We start from the raw sequence: 16,913 nt of genomic DNA on the forward strand, positions 1-16,913 counted from the left end.
GCTCATAACCCAATTCGAGGGCCATTTCAGCTCTACTGTATCGGACTGAATGTTCATGGAAAGATCAGATATGTCCTGCAGCAGGGCAACCACTGGCCACTCCAGATTTGCACCATAAGCCGATTTGCACCGTAGGTCCTGCTAGCTTCTTCGGGGATCCTACTACTATTGCCTCCCTTAGATGAGGCCGGGCGAACTTCTAAAAAGGGCAATTTTAACAAGAGCCTGTCGGGCGCATCGTACGGGAATAGTGTCGCCTTGCATGGAAATCAAAGCTACTTTCCCCCCTTCTGGTCATCTCCATGTAACCCCGAGAACTACTCCCAGATTGCTACACATACCCTAGAAAGTATCCTGATCATGCACCTGCGATGTGCTGGTCTTATAACTATGCCCCCATATTCTTTTGATTTTTTCTCCCCACCACGCGAGTCATTGCGCACATCAAGTATATAGCTTTTTTATATGGAAAGAAACTCTCTTTGGAAGAAACTTTTACCACCGTTTAACTAACTCCAATAACCTAGCACATTTCTCTGTAGAGAGTCTAGGCTGATCAGCAGCTTCTATACCTTGACGCCACAGACAGGCGCATACTTCATACCCTCTACAAATAGTTCCCGACGTCCCTCGGGCTACTCCGAGAGTAACATGTAGTAAAATTAATCGTAGAATTTTGGTAGATCAATAACTGGGTCATGAAGAGTTGATTACTCGCGCGTCTTACCACGGATGTATCACGCCCATGTCAAAAACATCCAGCTAAGCAGTCCCCAAGTCAAGCCCAATTCTCCAAGCTTTCCTGCTGTGGTGGAAAGCTTCGTAGCCCCTCCCGACGCTGATTGGCTCTTTGCAATGGTGCTATTCGTCACATTTGTACTATTTGTGCCAGAAGCGCCACCACTGGTCGCATTGCCCGTACGACTTCCGAAAGCCCCCTCGCCGCCGTCTACCGCGCTCGGCGTAGGTGAAGATGTCGACGTGCTTAAAGTATGAATGGTGTTCGTCGTTGTTGAGTTGCTGCTGGCAGACACCGACTTGGCAGTCGAGGCAGATGAGCTGTTATGGGAGAGGCTACCATTGTATGGCTGGCCCGTGATGGAATTGCGATACCAATTCTCTGGGGGGTCGTTCATGCATTCACCATACAGAGCGGTCGTGAAGCCAGCAGCGTGGAGGGTATCGATCATGTAGGATGCAAAGGTGTGGACGGTCTTGTCGTGGATGTCGTGGGCAAGGGAGATGAAGCCGTGGCCCGCGGAGGCGGCTTTCAGGCCGCTGGAGAAGATACCTTGACTATGTCCGTAGTCACCTTGCCAGTCAAGCGTGTCGATGTCATAATTTGCCTGTACAAAAGAACGGCTTCTTAGACTCCGCAGGGTGCTTGGTAGGAGATGAATGTTGTAGACTTACCACATGGTAGCCAAGATCTCGCAGGTCATTTAGACAATCTGCATTGCAGGACTCATATGGCGGACGGAGATATGTGGGGAAGAATCCCAGAATGTCCGTGAGAGCAATCTCGTTCTTGACCACCTGATCATACCGCTGTTGACGGTTCAAGGTGGACAAGTCTGCGTGGCTCCAAGTGTGACTCCCAATCTGATGGCCCTCACTGTACATGCGCTGTATGAGAGCCGGGTATCCCGTCTTGGGGTCATTGATCTGCCCTTTGCCGCCATTATTCCCAACCAGGAAGAATGTAGCTTTGACACCCTTGGATTTGAGGATGTCGAGTAGAGCCGATGTGTAGATGTACGGGCCATCATCGAATGTGAGAGCAACCTTTCCGGGGATACTGCAGTCCCTGATGCTCACACCGTAAGGAGTGCTGCCTAATTTTGGTCGGGGGACGGAGGTAGTATTGATGCCGGCAGGGGTCTGGTTGGCATCGCAAGCAGGGCCATACTGAAACAGACAGGATGGGGCAGCGCAGTAATAGGCACCCGTTCCACATACTCCCTGGAAGTCATCGGTAAGTGAGATGTAACAGTGGGGCGGTGTTGGGAATACTATACATTTGGTCCGCAGCAGAGGTTGGAAGCACAAACAGCGTTGTTGGCGGAGGGGCCACAGGTTGCACCGCTTCTTCTTTCTAGAGGCCGATATTCTGGTGATCCATTGGCGTCTTCTGGGCTCCAGCCCTGAGAGACGGGAGTATTCAGATTCCGGGCTTCATCACCGACATAGGCAATTACGGAGACAATCAGGACCAAAAAGGCCGCGATTAAAGGAAAGTACATCTCATCACAAAGTCTTCGAGGAAGCTTGAAAATGAAGAAAAGAAAGGTTAGGAGAATAAAAACGGCCGAAAGGCCCCCTTCTGGGGCGGCGCCCATTTGTATATAACAAAAACATCTCCACGGCAGCCCAGAGCAGCCTAGGGCTATGGAAGGCTGCGATGGAGTTCGAGAAAAGGCAGTTATAGTAAGCCAACCACTTTAACCTTCCGATCTAACAATTGGTGTATACCCAAGCGAAACTGCACGTGTCTGGTTGGTCCGCACGTGTTTGGCCCCTTTTGCGACAGGCTACAGAATTTCAGCCACCCGACGCCGGCAGGATTGACTTTGGTTGTTGTGGCAGACATTCGGGCCGACCAGGGTCAATGCTAACCTATACCCGCGTCTGTCGCAATCATAAAAGGGTCTGCGGCTTAGTTTCGGTCGATGAAGGCAAGCCGTGTGGTTAAACCATTCGCTGCCCCCAAAGTTACTAAACACGGCATATGAGAGGTGTTGGTCAGCTGGTGAGAGGGTTCTCACTAAACTTCCCCACTTTGCCCGGTTATGAGGCTGTACCTCTCCTTCCGCCATATTTCATCATGAACTATGATCTCACGCCATCAGAGATATTTGCTTCTCTTGAGGAAATTTGATGATTCGTGATGATGACTTAGCAACTCGGGATACCTAGAACGACGTCATGATCAGCAAGATTGGTTTGGGCTATGACATGTACGTAGCTTCTCCAGGGGTCGACTCCTCTGCGCTCAACGACCCAATCACAGCATACCCGTGCATTTCGAAGTCAATCTCTCTGCGCAAAGACGTTCTATGAACAGTGGCTATATCCAATTAGCATTCATTGGGTACTGCCCTAGCCGTGACAGCTTCGCGCTAAACAGAGGCCCGTGGCCCACCCGTTAACCTTAGTTAAGTTAGGTAGCGATCGGCACTCGGATGAGGGTCGCAGCAGTACAGAATCGTTCGCGCAATTGAGAAAAACGATTGTGATATATCGGAAATTCTGTTCAGCCAACATTTCAAAGATGCCTCAAAAAGATTGTGCTAGATTAGTGATGCCCGTATGTTTCGCTCGGAATTTGCTTGCATTGTGTTTCACTCACTTGTTGCCTGTGCAATATATACCTGTTAGGTCATATGGTGCAACAGCCACCAGAGGTATGCATAGCCAAGAGAACGGATAAGGTAGCCGCACTCTGTCATAGAGTGTCCGTTGAGCGGACCCTAGTGAGGTCATGAGAAACAGAATGTGGAGCGAAATGGTCGATGGAAGTTCCATGAAGATATAAATGTAGTATGTATATGTACAAATCCGGTTTGGTTGAATCCCAGACTCGGACGTCTATCGTGACAATGCAAATCAGATTCTGCGCCGTATATCCCCTCGTCTACCGAGTTCATACCCATGACAGACCTGCCACATGCCAGCCTCTTCCAGGAGGATCACGCAGGCCCACCAGGACAACATGGACAGAAAAAGTATTATGAGGAGCCTGCCCTCATTCGCTCACTACACGGCACCACAAGTGAAAACACCCTTCACGGAGCCGGTCCTGTAGTTGATGATCTGTGAACAAATCTGTTAACAATTTGTTTTTGATGCGCGTTCGGATGGATGCATGACTTACAATATCATCGATACTCGAATAGGTACCGGCGACCAAAATGATCAAACCAATCAACCCGATAAAGGCATTGATGATGGCCAGGATCAGGTTCTGGGGCTCGGTCCAGCTGCCCTTACGGATCAGGAGGAACCACATCAGGGAGGGGAAGTAGAAGCTGAAGCCCGAGATGAACAGAGCGGACGAGATCGAGAGCAGATCGCTGAAGAACGGAATCACCTCCGCAATGATGAAGGCGATAATTGTGGCCGCGGCGATGACGCCCAGCCATGTGATCCAACCCATCTTAGTGTTGATGAAGCGAATCGGGGAGTTGGCAAAGATCCGACCGTGAACCAACCGTCCAAAAACCACCGTGTTGATCGAACCACTGATAAAGATGACGGGCAAGGCCACGCCAAAGGCCACGCGACTGAGAGTACTTCCTGCGGAGAGGAGCGCCGGGCTCTGCACGTCCTGTCCAACGAACGCGTAGATCGTCGCACCGGTCACGGTGTAGATGATAATCTCGGTGATACCAAGGGTCCAGATCGACTTGGGGAAATCACTCGGGGTGTGCATCTCATCCATGAATGAGAACTGGCACATGGCGAAGCTGTAGGCGAAAATGATGTTGGAAATGGCAATGAACGCCTCGGTGAAGGTCAGGCCGGGCTTAGGCCAGGCGGACCAGTCCACAGCAGCAAGGCCACCAGGGGCATTCGTCGCCTGAACTCCGGTGCCAATAATCGTAATACCGATAGCGAAAACAATTGACGCAAAATCCACGTAGCCAAGAATAGCGACCTCGGTGAAACTAGGCGGGATGGCCAGCAAAAGCAGGATGATCGCGGACACCACGCCAAAGATGACGGAGCAGATACCACTTTCGGTGATGTTCTGGAAAGCAATCGTTCCCGTCAGGCAGTGAGATCCGGTCAAGAAGATCAACTGCAGTGCAAGCATCAAGTTGATGAGTTCATAGCCGAAGCGACCCCACATCAGACGACCTGCATCAGCGTAGTTGGCAACCTCGGGGTAAGCCAGCTTGACCTGGCCAACGATATAACTGGTATAGATGGCCACCAAGCCGAGGCCCACGCAAGAAATCACACCAGCAACCATGCCCAGGGCGGCAAAGGTCGAGGGAATAGACAAACTTCCGAGGGCGATGGCCTCGACAATGAGAACCACGGTGAGTCGTTTCCAACCGAGACGACTGAACTTCTTGATACCGTGATCATAGATATGACGTTCGGCCTCGCTCATCTCACCGACGATATCCTTCTCGAATGGCGGTGGGGCGGCCGCGTAGACCTTCTTGTCGCCGTCTGACTCCATGATCTTGCTGGAGTCAGGTCCACTAGAGACATCGTCGAAGCCCATCTTGCCAGAAATGGGACTTGAAGAAGGGGCGAAGGGGAGGGAGGAGGGAGAATTTGTCGGATTGACCGGATGAGAAAAAAAAGTAGAGAGGTCAAAGGCGAAGTAACGAGGCCATGGTGCTGGTATTAAAGGAAATGGAGCCAGCCAGAGACTTTTGCGCTCGGATCCGGCGTTATCTCTGGGGAATCATCATCCAGGTGGCCTGGGGAGAGTACCCAACAGGCGAAATGCGGGTTTTTCCATGACTAACAGCATTTGGTGAGCCAGTGAGCACTCCTTGGATGTTCTTCCACACGTGGAGTACAACGCTGCTCCACTCGGTTTGATCGGCCGCCCAACGAAATGGCCGCAAGCAGCAGGAAGCGGTTCCATCGGGGGGCCTCAAGATCCACCGTCTGGCCTCTGGGCGAGACGCAGTCTGCGCCCCGATACGCCCCAGCGGCAGATTCGGTGATAAGAAGGTTTGGATCTTATGTAAAAGAAATGCGACATTGGGTCCTTGGGATCTCGTCGGATGGAGACAGTCCCCGCGGTGGATGAGGAACAGAATGCGGGGAGCAGAAGAAGCCGGGGAAGGGAGAAGAAACCCGCATTGAACGTGGGAAGTTCAAGGGCATCTTCGAGATGTCCTTGATCAGATCATATCCCAGATATCAGAATCAGAATTTTATCCTTTTCCCCAAGCTTCGCTGACACGCCACAAGCGAGAGATCCCTGTTGATCCAGTTTAGTCTCACCGGTTCGGATGGCGCCGAGAGAAAGTGAAAAAGCAAGTAAAAAGACTTTGGGCCATATGACTGGCCAATCAGGTGATCAGGATAAGGGCGGAGAACACTGGCAGAACCTTGGCGGAAAACTCTGTTGCGCAAGGGTGCGGTCACGTGATGCAGGAGCCGGAAACGGAAGATCATCACCTAATCATTCAATTGAATAATAATGACAACTCTCAACTCTTGACTCCCAGTGAAACAGGATACGAGACTCCTCTTTCCATCACTGAAGTCTCTTCTCCACATCTTCCCCTCAAGTCTCACTAACTTCACCCCGGATATCCCCGTATTTTGTTGGGGAAACCAACCACGCCAGATCCATCATCCTGCACATCCTCCAACTCCCGGCAGAGCGCCACCAACGCCATTGGGCTTAGTCGGTCGGCCCGCGCACCGCCCAGGGCACTACGAAGGCACTTGCCTTAGCGTGGATCACGCCGCCTTGCGTGATTTGTTGCCTTCGCCGATCCATTATGCAATCATCTGGGGACAGGCTGGGCACTGCGGCTTTTTGTTTAGACTTTCTTCGGGGTAAAGCCAATTTGGGGTGTCGAAGACACGTCGGAGCCTGATCGTCGCCTTATCCACCTAGAATGAGGATTTTTCCAGATGGAAATTACTCCGTCATCCGAAATTACTCCGTCATCCATTCATGTGTGAGATAGCCCATGTCTTGCTTCCCATGTACGGAGTACTCCGCCCCCAGAGGTCCAGGGCCGCCTCGCTCGCCTTGTTTGCCTTAGCTAGGGGCTATTCGCGGGATATTCAGTCGCAAACTCTCGGACACTCCGGGGTTGAATGCAAATGGACTCCATCCATGCGCTGAGTCAGACTCTGTCCGTATTTCGGAACAGATATCGGAACAGACAAACCTCAGAATACTGATGCTCCGTGGTTGATTGATGGAGCCAGGTGGCTGCCGTGGGTATACACGACCATTTGAATACTATCTCTCATCGCCTGACCATTCATTCTCCAGGTAGTTTATTTTTAACAGGCAGGATCAAACTACTGACAACAATACAGTACACGCTGCTACCACCAGTTCCGTAAACCGGAAGATCCACGACCTGGGCGTCGTCCCCGGGACCGTTCGGTGATAATCATTTGGCAGGGGACGGTCCATAAGGTCCAGCAACCTTAATTAAGATTTCTATATGCTAATGGATTGAACTGACCCCAAACCTAGTCTCAGCCTCTCTTACTCTTGAACAAGGATATTATCCACCTCTCGGAACCCTGGTCGAGTGAAAATGCTGGTTGTATACGCAATGCGCAGACCAGCCCGTTCCGCATTACGTGCACTACCGTCCCCAACACGGGTGATGGTCGTTGCTAATGACAGACCCCGGCGTTGGGCCTCGCGCAGACGGGCCTGGATCAACGCCTGTTGAACGCCTCGACCCCGATAGCCCGGCAACGTGCTATCCAAATACAGATGCGCCACGCCCCCATCAGAGGTCTTGATGCTGGCCAAAGCAGCAGAGCCAGCAATCTTGTTGTCGACCCGGGCGATGAACAATTGCGTGTCCGTTCGTCGAGTCGCAATCCTGGCAAGTCCTCCTAGCAGCTCCCGGGAGCGCCCGTTGCTTTGAAACCCCGTGATAGAGGCCTCAATGAAATCTTCTGTCTCGTGAGCGGCAATCAGTCGGGTCTCTATAGCCACTGTGCTAGAAGTTGTCGTGCTCGATGTTCCCGTTGAAGAAGTTTCGTTTGCCGAGTCCCCGAGAGTACACCAATAAGTGCTCAAGATCCCCGTCTCCTCATACCCATGAACAATCAGAGACTCCAACGTAGCCGGCCTCGCAAAAGGACTAACATGGATCTCTGGATCTAGCCCAGTCACAGCAAAGAATGACTCCAACATCTCCAAAGTGTCCTTGTCCAGGTCTCCATCCTTTCCACAGCCCACAGCCCGATTCAGTTTGCCAGTAAACACCGACAAGGTTCGGATGACAATTCCCCCATTAGGGACTGGCCGGAACACTATGTCTTGGTCCGGGTAGAGCTGGGCACATACTTGGCCTTGGCGCCAGACGTGAAACGCCTCTGCATCTTCGCATTGGTGAGCGATATGGGGTTCAATCGACAGTTGGGGCGTTGGCATGGTTGGCTGTGGGAGGACATCAAAAGTCAAGGCGGCGGCTCGATTTGATCAGTAGGCCATAGACGAAAATGATCATTTGACATCCGAGAACTAACTAAGCAGCTCATACTCTCTTCGATCGACGACAATTTTTCCCTGTGAGGTGAGTCATTGTGCTAACACCTTGAGGCTGCGAGTCACGTGATCTCGATGTGATATCTGGCTGCGATGTCGAGGATGAGTCTCCAAGTTTCTCTAGCTTCTGTTAGTGGTGGTAATGAGATACGAATGTGCCCTTGGAATAACTCTGCTCTCTCCTCAATTCGACTTCTTCTATTTGTACGGCCAGGGAAGAGAACCAAAAAATTCCGGCATGCAAGTCAGTAGAGCGAAATATGGCCATACATCGCAGGTCGCTCAGAAACTCCAGATTATGTCTCGGTGGAAATATTAGCATGCTATCAACCATGTTATCAACATCATTCATTCTCTTTTCACTATATGAATGTCTAGATTGTTAATTGTCCCCGGGTCGCGATCCGCCGTTGTTTTAACTCGGTGGCCGCAACCGATCGACCGGTAACTCATCCGCCGGCCGAGCATCGTTGGAGGGCTTCGAAGAATGGTTAGAGATACTGTCCTGTGTCATTAGTATGATAGGGAATACAGCGAATAGATATGATTGAATCGAAGTTCAACCGATACCCCGCTCATGTTAAAGAGCTAAAGAGCCAAAGATAAAACGATCGGTTCGTCGTCCCGATTTTGTTCAGTTGATCCACTCGGGATGGCGAACCGAGATGCGCTCATCGAGCAATCAGAACAGTCGAATCGCAGACTCGGATTCTCTTGTCACTCAGAGTAGTGCGGGGGAATGGAGGGGTAATTTTTATTGATTCTTTATTGTTATAAGAGTAGATCGGCCGTACTCTGTGTCTCCTCATATTTACCCTCACCGTCACCCAGTCCGAGTCCATAGAAGACGATCCGATATCCCAACAGAATACTCTAAGAACACCTCCAAACTCATCGCAATGGGCTCTCACGCGACAGTCTCCCCTCAACCTCACGTCCCACCTTCGGGCGTTTGGTGTCCCGCCGTTACCTTCTTCAACCACGCCACAGACTCCCTCGACCTGACCGCGCAATCCCAATATTTTGCCTATCTGTCTCGAACAGGTCTGGCCGGCTTGGTCATTCTCGGCACCAACTCAGAAGCTTTCCTGCTCACTCGTGAGGAACGCGCTCAACTTATTGCCACTGCTCGCGCGGCTGTTGGACCCGATTTCCCTTTGATGGCCGGTGTTGGCGCCCACTCGACCAAACAGACTCTCGAACTCGCCCAAGATGCTGCCGCAGCGGGAGCCAACTACGTCCTCGTCCTTCCCCCAGCATACTTTGGAAAAGCCACCAACATGAACGTCGTCAAGCGATTTTTCTCCGAAGTCGCCGCTAAATGTCCCATTCCCGTCGTCCTCTATAACTTCCCCGGCGTGTGTAACGGCGTTGACATGGATTCAGAGACTATCGCCGCCATCGTGCGGGAATCTGCTGCCTCCAATGCCAACGGCCAGTCCAACGTTGTAGGTGTTAAGCTGACCTGCGGTTCGGTGGGAAAGATCACCCGGCTGTCAGCCACATTCAAGCCGGAGGAATTCGCGACCTTTGGAGGACAATCCGATTTCCTGATCGGCGGTCTCGCCGCAGGCAGTGCTGGGTGCATTGCCGCGTTTGCCAATGTATTCCCCAAGACTGCGTCGCGCGTCTATGCCCTGTACCAGAAGGGTCAGGTCGAGGAAGCCAGGAAGCTGCAGGGTCAGGCTGCGTTGGCGGAGAGTCCCATCAAGAGTGGTATCGCATCAACCAAGTATGCAGTCGCCCACTACACGGCTCCACTAGCAGGTATTGCCGGTGCAGAGGAGATGTTGCAGCCGCGCCATCCTTATGAGCCCGTGGCAGAGGCGTCTAAGACGGCTGTCCGGGAGGTGATGGCTGAAGTGGGAGAAATCGAGAAGAGCTTGTAAGAAAGTAAAAACAATGCACAAAACTCGGGATAAATATGATAATGAGAGATGAGTTAGACCAATCAATGTTTCAATTATTGACTTTATACTCCAAGGGGATCCACTAAGCTGGAAGTCAGACGGCAAAACGCTAGTCGTAGATTCATTTGGTGGGTCTGTCAACAGATCTGTCAATGAATGATGATCGGAAAAAGAGCTTATCGATGTCAATGAAAATATTCGAGAGGATTCATCTACTGTTATAGTATGATGACTAGCACTTATATCGTTCTTGCGTGACAAGAGAATACGCAAGATGTATGGGATAGATTGAAAGAGGTACAGGTCAAGGTAGCATACGGAGTTCTACAGTTAGAACGATGATAGGCAGCAGATATTTGACAGTCGAAGTGAAATTCCTCGGGGGAGTAGAGATATGCCGGCCTCTGACAAGGATTATCCGAAGGGGAAGTAGTCACATACTGTACACGAATGATGAGATACTGCATACTGTGCCGTATGCGATCTATCGCACTCTTGTTAATTTCATGATTATGTAGCTAAAATAATAATAAAGCCTCGGCATCTCGAGAGCAAAAAAGATCAAATCCTGCGCGACCCACTCAGGCTGCGATTGGGTTCAATTTACCCAGGCGGGGGAATCCCGAAGGTGAAGGATTGTAATCCATGCATGGCACTGCATGTAATACGATCTGTGCGCTATACTTTTGCCGGATATCTGGGATATCTCCGAAGGTTGACACAATAGCAATAGACCATATCGAAGGTCCTTGGGCTTAAGAGCTTCTATTCTGTACGAACAAATTTAGAGATTTCAATGCTTCCATTGGGGCTTCTACAGCCGAGGTTAAAGAAACAACAAACTACGACAGGCCCCACTGAACTCCGTAGTCCGTGTGGCTTTAGAAATAGAAATGGAAGAATCCGCAATTTAAATCCAGACCAACCGATTATTTTAAAACAACGACGACACTCCTCTTGTTCCTGGCATTTAATGTAAAATGAGCCTCGGTAAGTGGGTTAAATCCGAGTGATTTGCCCCACAAGGAAATATTAGACCAATCAAAGCGGTTATATATTTTAGTCTCCGGATGGGAATCGGCATAGCCGATAATTAATCGGGCCGAGTCAATGGCCACGATGGCGAGATTTTGCATCCTTTTTGAATGTTATCGTACCACTTTGACAGTAGCTTTCTGGGGGCGGTTTCTGTTCTTCTCGTGGTGAAGAGATTAGAAGATTGAACAACAAATTCATTTAGAGTCATCTTCGAAAGGCATCAGTTTACCAAGTACCATTTTACCAAGTACTAAATTCCAAGTACGCCATCTTTTGCATGATAAGCATTCCCGGTTCATAATAATGCAATCTGCATATTTCAAGCTCCATTTCAAGGCTCTGTTTGTCCAGCCTTGTTCTGCATGTACGCCATCGTATACTTATCACACTTGTAGGGGCCAAACAGAACGCATCATTCTGGCGCTGCCCCCCCCCCCCCCCCCCCCCGTTTGACCCACTTTGAAGAGAATTGCTGGCCCGATATAGTAACTCCTCCGGCAAAATGCTTTCTGTTGAATAATCCTGCCCAAGCAAGACCCTGTCGAGACCGAACAAAACCAGCTAGGCTCCCTCGACTGACGTTCTTGTTCAAGATCTCACTAACTCCTACTTGAACAATATCTATATTGTTAATCGCAACGCCATTCTCCTCGGCCACAGCACTATTGCCAGGGGATAATCGATCAACCTTAATATTCTTCACAGCTATCCCTATCCCTCAGGGTCTGTGCTGACCTCGGCTTGCCGAAAAAGCTCCTTTCTAAGGAGTTGAATAAGATGGCCTCCGAAACATTTACAACAGAGGCCAAGTGCCCAACGCATCTGCCTCGATCGATCCCCTTTTGGCGACTAGTCACCCAGCCGGGTGCTATCACTCAAGAGGTTTTTGACCATCACTATGATGGTTCAGGAACAGACGACGACCCATACGTGGTGCAATGGATGCCAAAGGACTTTCGCAATCCGCTCCAGTTGAGCACCCGGATGAAATGGGGCATCACTATGGTAGCTGCCATGGAAACCCTCGTGGTTGCTCTGGTCTCTTCCGCCTATACTGGCGGTATCGTGCAGATTGAGGAGCAATTCAAAATCACCACCGAGGTGGCCACCCTTGGAGTCTCCCTATATGTGCTGGGCTTCGCACTGGGTCCTCTTCTATGGGCTCCCATGAGTGAACTATTTGGTCGTCAGGTGGTTTTTATCGGTACCTATTGCGGCTTGACCATCTTCTGCGCTGGAACTACAGGAGCAAAGAACATCGCCACACTGTTGATCTTCCGCTTTCTAGCAGGCGCCTTTGGATCTTCGCCGTTCACCAATTCCGGTGGTGTCATTGCTGATATGTTCATGGCCCGCGAACGAGGCCTGGCTCTGTCTGCCTTTGCATTGGCGCCCTTCTTGGGTCCTGTCATCGGGCCCATTGTTGGAGGATTCTTGGGCATGAAGGCTGGTTGGAAGTGGGTGATGGGCCTGTTGACCATTCTCTGTGGCGTGATGTGGTTCTTAGGTGCGGCCTTGAAGCCGGAGACATACTCGCCCGTTCTGCTTCGCCAACGCGCAAAGACTCTCTCCAAATTGACCGGAAAGGTGTATCTGAGTAAGCTCGACATTGACCAGGGTCGTCCCGTTCCGAAAGAAGCTATGAAGACTGCCCTCTCGCGTCCGTTCATCCTCCTCTTCCGTGAGCCAATTGTGCTCTTGCTCTCGATCTACCTCGCGATTATCTACGGCACACTCTACATGCTCTTCGGTGCATTCCCTATTGTTTACGAAATTCACCGCGGGTGGAACCAGGGTATCTCTGCACTAGCCTTCTTGGGCGTTATGATCGGCATGTTGGCGGCTATTGCGTATTCCATTCCCGAAAATACTCGCTATGGCAAGCTTTTGGAGAAGAATGGCGGTTACTCACCCCCAGAGAGCCGTCTGCCCCCCTGCATGATCGCTTCTATTGCCCTCCCTGTTGGACTCTTCTGGTTTGCCTGGACCAATTCTCCCAATGTTCACTGGCTCGCAAGCGTTGCCGCTGGCGTTCCATTCGGCTTCGGCATGGTCCTTGTGTTCTTGAGTGTCTTCAACTATCTCATTGATGCCTATACCATCTTCGCTGCCTCTGTTTTGGCTGCAAATTCGCTTCTGCGATCGCTTTTCGGTTTTGCCTTCCCCTTATTCACGACTTATATGTACCAGAACTTGGGCATTCACTGGGCCTCATGTGTTCCCGCCTTCCTGGCCCTGGCCTGTGTACCTTTCCCCTTCATTCTATACAAGAAGGGTCTTGCCATTCGCAAATACTGCAAGTTCTCTGCGCAGTCCGAAGCATTCGTTCAGAGCCTTCTCCAAGGTGCAGTTCAGAAAGATAGGACCCCTGAGGAGGACGAGCCGTCTCAGGCTGATCAGTCGACCATCGCCGAAGCTGCTACTCGCGTGCCGTCGGCTGAGGAGCATGGTCCAGCTACGTCGCACGCCCTAGAAAAGGAGAGTGCTGACGAGGTTATGTCCCTCTCGCACGTTGACACACATACATCCCAAATCCATCGTGTTCCGACATACGATGGCAACCCGTACAACATCGACCGCATTCATACCCGCGAGTCATTCAAATAAAGTGATTATGTGAGGACTGCGGAGTAAAAGAAGTTATATACGAGTGGAGAGAAGTTCATCGGCATTGGGTCGATGGAGAGGCCACGGACCTTGACGATATCATTCATTGCATCTATCTGGTGTTTTCTTTTTCTTTTGTACACAAGTTATATCATCATATAGATATAGACATAATTTTGGCTTTTTTAATGCATAGCTCCACTTTAAAAAATCTGTTCTCTTTTCACCTCGAGTCTACTATGAAGAATAATGCCCACGCCCGCTCAATTCTAGACTTGTCCCGGTCGAGGGTGATGTCCAGAAATGATCAACGCTGTGGTCCACTCGTGGGGCGTGAACACAGCGATCCCTGCATATATCGTCGCGTAAGTCACCACTAAGTAGGCGATCAACCTCATTATGTCAAATCAAGTAACGGTGTGGAGATATCTTTGTTTCATTTCAATGTATGTCCTAGACTTAAGTAATTTTGTTCTCTCAAAGTCATGCAGCCGTGCCTTGTGCGATGTTTGTGTTCACGAAGAATGGAAAGAGCCTCTCCCGGGCAGGCGAGCCGTCACCAGAACATATGGGTATCAAATCGGAAAGTATGTGGGAACTTCAATGTACTCCATTCACGATCCCATTGGTCATTCCATTGGTGAGACCATTCGCAATTCCATTGGTCACCAAAGTCACTCCATTAGTGTGGCCATTGGTCAAACCATTCATCGAGTTCTTCCGGGCACCATTCTGTTGAATCCCCTTCAGTTTCTCAAGTGGAACTCCCGGAGGAATGCCGTTAGAAATGCTGCTTCTCTTGCGTGGCTTCGCAGTCCAGATGGCACCATCATCTAGCAGCTCCTGTCCTGCTGCGAGGGACTTGGACGGTGCTTCGCCGAGCCATTGGGCTTCCAGGCGTTCAATGTTACCCTCGATCTCCCATGCACGTCCACCTTCGACAAACATGGAAGTGCCGTTCAGAGAGGCGTCAGTCAACATCCCAGTGGCTACTGTTGAAACTTCCCGAGTGGTATTGGTGGGCAAGCTGGCTTGCTTCCATTGCTGTTCGATCTGTTTCATAGTTTCGGTCTGGGTCACCCAAGGGCAGATGGTGTTGATCCGGAGATAGTGCTTATACGGGGAGGAGATGTAGTTGCGCAGGGAGCGCATGAGACCTATGACACCATGCTTGGATGCTTGATAGATGAATAGAGATGGACTCTCTTTGAATCCAGAGACGGAAGAGAAGAGGAGAATAGAGCGGTCGACTCCCGGGCCGCGGTTGTGTCGCAAGTAGACGGAGGCAATGCGAGCGACATACATCGAACCGACAAGATTGACGTCGAGGACTTTTTGAGTCGGGGTCTTTATTTGTGATGGAAATTGTTATTTTACTACTACTACGAAATGGGCAGAAAAGGGCAGGGCTTGAGCAGCCTGAGGATAAAGCAAAACTCACTTGGCGGACTGTCTGTAATGTGAGTCCAAAGTCAAACCAATTGCCAATCTCTGCAATGCCAGCTGCAGAGACGACGTGGTCGATGCGCTTGTAAGTGTTGAAAGCGAGATCGAACAGGGCCAGCACTGATTGATAGTTGGTTACATCAGTGGACTGGAAGACTATCCTCTGAGGGTGCTTTGGTTCTGCGGGCTTGAATCCCTCGAGGGATTTCCTCAGCAGACGCTCTCCGGAGATATTGTCTAGATCACCAAAGCAGACATTGGCACCGCTCTCGAGGCATTGCTGTACCAGACTGGTGCCAATGCCATTGGCACCTCCTGTAGGTGAAGTAGTAAGCATAACAGCTAAGAATGAGGCCAGGCAAGAGCACGAAGGGTGCGAGTGTGAGTGGAGCCACAGGAGAACGTACCGGTGATCAGGACCACTTTGTCCTCTAGGGATTGGGACGAAATCTGGGGAAGGTATTGCGACATTGAGGGTGGATGCGGGATGGACAGAAGAGTGGATCAAGAACCGTGACAATCACGACTAGATGGAAAGCTGATATATCAAATTGCCAGACTCGCGAACGTGGACGTAAACGGGGTTTATATAGATTGTTTCCCATGTTTCATCTCTACGAGAAAAGAATGTATTCCGAGGAAAATGCCTCAGGGGCCAGAAAGAATTCTTGAGCCAAGAACCGGGTCGGGTGACGGTATGGCATCATTGTCGCCTATACCATAGGATTTCGGGACAACTATGCTTTCTGATGGCGCGCGACGTGTGGTTAGTGGAGAGAGAAAAGGACGGTACACCAGCCGACCGCCGCTAAGAAAGCATTGTCTCCATGAGACTCCATCAAAAGGTAGACCGACAACAAATCAATGGAATCAGAAGCATACCGATTCATTATCAGGGACCCGCCCAGTCACAGGCGATCGGCACAGGACGATGCGGGGGTGCGGGCAATGATAGTATTGTGCATATCTCATACTGTACTCCGTAGATGCATTCCCGTGAGGCAGTGCATCGATTTTCAAGATTCGAAGCCAGACAGCTCTTGTAAGTGATGATTGAAGATTGTATTTTTCGGTGAAGAATCATCGCCGAGAGAACGCCTCAACCGGCCCTGTCAATGCACGCTGGTGGTGCTGATCTTCCGTCCGAGCGAGCAATCCCTATTGGCTTAAGGACGCCATCGGATTTTTGAGGAGTTCGGCCTCCTGTAGTCCGAGTACTTCAGGTTTTCAGGGGTGTAAAGGTACAAAGATGGTGTGTTGGTTCTCGATGCAACGTCCGAGCGCAGACAACAGGGGAGACACGGCTCAAGAACGGGGGCCAGGCCATGAATGCATCAGACTATAGATATCGAGCCTCGGGCTAACTCGTTAGTTGACCAGCGCTTGGGCAGATCCACACGCCGTCATCCGTGCAGGAAGTCTGTGCCCTGTCATCCCACCTCCCCAGAAATTTCACGATGCATTCATAGAGAGGGACCACTTTGTGCCCACTTTTGACCTCGCAGTGTCCACAAAACTACTGCAGCTCGATGGGACACTCGTCGATCCCCCAGACTGTATGTACAGCACATCGAGCAGAATACCCCAGAAACGTGGAGGAAAGTCGGGAGCGGAGAAAGAATTAAGAGTCGGAAGATAAGAAAGTGCATATTGTCAAAAAATTCATGCCGGGCTGAGCCCTGTAA

The 16,913-nt window shown here is 50.6% G+C and overlaps 6 protein-coding genes across 6 annotated transcripts; 2 read left to right on the forward strand and 4 right to left on the reverse strand.

Annotated features, from left to right (window-relative positions):
* Nucleotides 1–737: 737 nt before the first annotated feature.
* On the reverse strand, nt 738–2,243 carry N7473_001888 (uncharacterized protein; the record flags this gene model as incomplete). The annotated part of the gene is made up of 3 exons (XM_057147828.1): nt 738–1,346; nt 1,414–1,962; nt 2,019–2,243. The coding sequence occupies 3 exons, from the start codon at nt 2,241–2,243 to the stop codon at nt 738–740; spliced, it is 1,383 nt and encodes a 460-aa protein (XP_057011482.1).
* A 1,264-nt stretch (nt 2,244–3,507) lies between these two features.
* On the reverse strand, nt 3,508–5,442 carry N7473_001889 (N amino acid transport system protein). Its single transcript, XM_057147829.1, has 2 exons — nt 3,875–5,442; nt 3,508–3,813 (listed from the first exon to the last, which is right to left on the reverse strand). Exons 1-2 carry the CDS (start codon nt 5,234–5,236, stop codon nt 3,757–3,759), a joined length of 1,419 nt encoding a protein of 472 aa, XP_057011483.1. The 5' UTR covers nt 5,237–5,442; the 3' UTR covers nt 3,508–3,756.
* Nucleotides 5,443–7,207: 1,765 nt separating this feature from the next.
* Nucleotides 7,208–8,113, reverse strand: N7473_001890 (GNAT family N-acetyltransferase; the record flags this gene model as incomplete). The annotated part of the gene is made up of 1 exon (XM_057147830.1): nt 7,208–8,113. The coding sequence occupies one exon, from the start codon at nt 8,111–8,113 to the stop codon at nt 7,208–7,210; it is 906 nt and encodes a 301-aa protein (XP_057011484.1).
* Nucleotides 8,114–9,126: 1,013 nt separating this feature from the next.
* On the forward strand, nt 9,127–10,116 carry N7473_001891 (dihydrodipicolinate synthase family protein; the record flags this gene model as incomplete). The annotated part of the gene is made up of 1 exon (XM_057147831.1): nt 9,127–10,116. The coding sequence occupies one exon, from the start codon at nt 9,127–9,129 to the stop codon at nt 10,114–10,116; it is 990 nt and encodes a 329-aa protein (XP_057011485.1).
* Nucleotides 10,117–11,952: 1,836 nt separating this feature from the next.
* Nucleotides 11,953–13,782, forward strand: N7473_001892 (MFS transporter; the record flags this gene model as incomplete). The annotated part of the gene is made up of 1 exon (XM_057147832.1): nt 11,953–13,782. The coding sequence occupies one exon, from the start codon at nt 11,953–11,955 to the stop codon at nt 13,780–13,782; it is 1,830 nt and encodes a 609-aa protein (XP_057011486.1).
* A 600-nt stretch (nt 13,783–14,382) lies between these two features.
* Nucleotides 14,383–15,699, reverse strand: N7473_001893 (Short-chain dehydrogenase/reductase SDR; the record flags this gene model as incomplete). Its single annotated transcript, XM_057147833.1, has 3 exons — nt 14,383–15,129; nt 15,224–15,543; nt 15,636–15,699. 3 exons carry the CDS (start codon nt 15,697–15,699, stop codon nt 14,383–14,385), a joined length of 1,131 nt encoding a protein of 376 aa, XP_057011487.1.
* Nucleotides 15,700–16,913: the final 1,214 nt, after the last annotated feature.

This window comes from Penicillium subrubescens (genome assembly GCF_028828155.1).
Source record: "Penicillium subrubescens strain IBT 31985 chromosome Unknown utg000002l_segment0_segment0, whole genome shotgun sequence".
Classification (NCBI taxonomy): Eukaryota; Fungi; Ascomycota; class Eurotiomycetes; order Eurotiales; family Aspergillaceae; genus Penicillium; species Penicillium subrubescens.